The following is a 2,873-nucleotide window of genomic DNA, read 5'->3' on the forward strand; positions in this document are numbered from 1 at the left end:
ACCCCACCCTTCACTACCCAAGGGAGTCTCAGAGTGGCTTACAAACGCCTTTCCCTTCCCCTCCCCACAACAGACACCCTGTGAGCAATGCTCCCTCTAAGCTGTGGAGTCAATTCAATTCAAATACCTTTTATTGGCATACAATATTAGAAGCATTTACCAATAATACAATCCAAAAGAAATTATAAAATAGATAGTCGTGGCTATGTCAGGCCTAACTCAAGTTGTCACAAGCTAGATTTGACCATACAAAAGATGCCTGAATCATAAAATAAATTGGCCTTCTAAACTTTTAAAATTTAAGCTGTGGAGTCCTGTGAGCAAAGATTCTACTTTGTGAGCTACTGGCACTAAAGTTGTGAGCAAGTGATTTGGCTACTGCCTGAATTAGTTTGCTCTGGAGCCCTCTTTCCTGACCGAAGGCAAAAATGTGTGAACTGGAGGCTAAAAAACTGTGAGCTAGCTCACACTCACTCAGCTTAGAGGGAACACGGGCTGTGAGGTAGGTGGGCCTGAGAGCTCTGACAGAAACGGCTCTTTTTCAAGAACAGCTCTTATCAGAACTACGGCTTGGCCAGGGTCATCCAGCAGGTGCAAATGGAGGCATGGGGAATCAAACCCGGTTCTCCCAGATTAGAGTCCACACACTTAACCACTGCACCAAACAAAGATTTTTTTTTTTTTTTAAAAGAGGTGGTTTTGCCGCTGCCCGCCTCTGCATAGCAACCCTGGACTTCTTTGGTGGTCTCCCCTCCGAATACTAAATGGGGCCCACCCTGCTTTGCTTTTGAGATCTGACTTCATCGGGCCGGCCTGGCCCATCCAGGTCAGGGGGGGAAAGGAGGATGGAGAAGGTGCAAAGAAAAGGGATCTTTGCCTTTCAGTTGGTAAAAGCTGACTTTGTTACAAAATTTATTTTAAAATATCGGAGAGCCAGTGTGGTGTAGGGTGTCGGACTGGAGCCTGGGAGACCCGGGTTCAGTTCCCTTCTCTGCTGTGGAAATGTGATGGGTGCCCCTGGGCCAGACACGCTCTGTCAACCTGACCTGCCCGTCAGGGTTGTTGTGAGGATGAAACGGAAGAGAAGAGAATAATGTAAACTGCCTTTGGGTCCCTCTTGGAGTAAAAAGTGGGACAGAAATGAAGCGGAATAAATTAGTCCAATTAAAGTGGCCAGAAGTGGCTAGACAGTCGAGAACCGGGATTAAATTCCTAGGGCCACCATCTTGGACTTCTTTTAATCTGTTTTTTACTTTCTTTTTTCAAAAAATTCTGTTGTGATTGGAATTTTAATGTTTTATATATTTGTTTTATGGCTTCATGCCTCTTGTTGTATATCGCCCAGAGCCCTGCCTCGGCAGGAATAGGGTGATTAATAAATCAAATAAATCAATCAATAAATGAAGATTTCATAGGTGAATTAGGGGGGGAAAGCAATGGGTCTTGTCTGAGTAGAAGTAAGAGAGGAAGAGAATAGGGACCGTCTGTCCAAGTGAACAGGGAACTTCCTCGTGGTGGGCCGTGGTTTTAAAGTGCCCTCTGCACATCTGAGCAGTGCTGCATGTGATAAGGACTGTTTGTCTCTTGCTTCAAACGATTCCTCCCTCCTCCACGCCAGAAATCCAGCATCCTCACCCGGGCCGGGGAGCAGCGCAAACGCAGCCAGTCCATGAAATCCTACCCCTCCAGTGAACTGCGCAACGTGTGTGACGACCACATCGTGACGGAAGAACCACCGGAGACAGAGGACATGTTGCAGCAAATGCTGGAGCGAAGGTGAGCGCGGGCTCCCTGATGCTGGAAGGCAAAAGCTCCACCCGGAGTGCGTGAAAACTGCTCCTGGGACATTTGGCAGGCTGCGTTTGCAAGCCAGGAGGACACTGAGCTGGGCGGAACACCGGCCTTGATCCATTATTTCTGCGGGCTCCTGGAAGCCTCTCCTTCGATCTGTAATCCGAGCGTTACTCCATTTCTCCCAGGTACACGCCCTATCCTAACCTTTACCCGGACCAGTCGCCCAGCGAAGAGTGGACCATGGAAGAACGCTTCCGGCCTCTGACCTTCCACGGCCTGATCTTGCGCTCGCAGCTGGTCACCTTGCTTGTGCGGGGCGTCTGTTACTCGGAGAGTCAGTCGGTGAGTTCCTGGCGGTCGGTTACTCAGCCATGCAGGCTCCGAAGTAACTTCTCCTGCTGCAGCTGAGACGGAAGGTATGGTAGTAGGTATGGGAAGGGCTGTGGCTCAGTGGCAGAGCCTCTGCTTGGCGTGCAGAAGGTCCCAGGTTCAATCCCCGGCATCTCCAGTTAAAAGATAAGGCAGTAGATGGTGGGAAAGACCTCCTCTGCCTGAGACCCCCTGGAGAGCTGCTGCCAGTCAGAGTAGGCAGTACTGACTTTGATGGACCGAGGGTCTGATTCAGTAGAAGGCGGCTTCATGTGTTCATATATGGTGGGCTAAAGGACGCGGTGGCTCAAGTGGTTAAGACGCTGAACTGCAGGCTGTGGAAGGTCGGTAGTTCAGCAGTTTGAGACCCAAGTGTGCTGCATGACAGAGTGAGCTCCCGTCTCTAGTTCCAGCTCCTGCCCACCTAGCAGTTCGAAAGCAAGAAATTGCAAGTAGATAAATAGATACCGCTTCGGTGGGAAGGTAACAGCATTCCGTGCGCCTTGGTGTTTAGTCATGCCGGCCACATGACCACGGAAACATCTTCGGACAGCGCTGGCTCTTCGGCGTGGAAACGGAGATGAGCACCGCAACCCTAGAGTCGGACTCGACTGGCTTTCGAGCAAGGGAACCTTTACCTTTAAAGGATTCCAACATCATCAGTTAGTTGCTTTAGATGTTCATAATGAGTTGACAACAAAATAAAAATG

At 49.6% G+C, this 2,873-nt stretch overlaps 1 protein-coding gene across 1 annotated transcript in view; it reads left to right on the forward strand.

Moving 5' to 3' along the window:
- CLCN6 (chloride channel, voltage-sensitive 6) overlaps positions 1-2,873 on the forward strand; it is a 31,332-nt gene that overhangs the window by 22,511 nt on the left and 5,948 nt on the right. The window contains exons 19-20 of the mRNA XM_015412546.1: positions 1,619-1,776; positions 1,980-2,136. Coding sequence (XP_015268032.1) covers positions 1,619-1,776; positions 1,980-2,136 — 315 coding nt within the window. The remainder of the gene's footprint in view (positions 1-1,618; positions 1,777-1,979; positions 2,137-2,873) is intronic.

This window comes from Gekko japonicus, unplaced genomic scaffold (genome assembly GCF_001447785.1).
Source record: "Gekko japonicus isolate JY-2015 unplaced genomic scaffold, Gekko_japonicus_V1.1 scaffold131, whole genome shotgun sequence".
NCBI lineage: Eukaryota > Metazoa > Chordata > Lepidosauria > Squamata > Gekkonidae > Gekko > Gekko japonicus.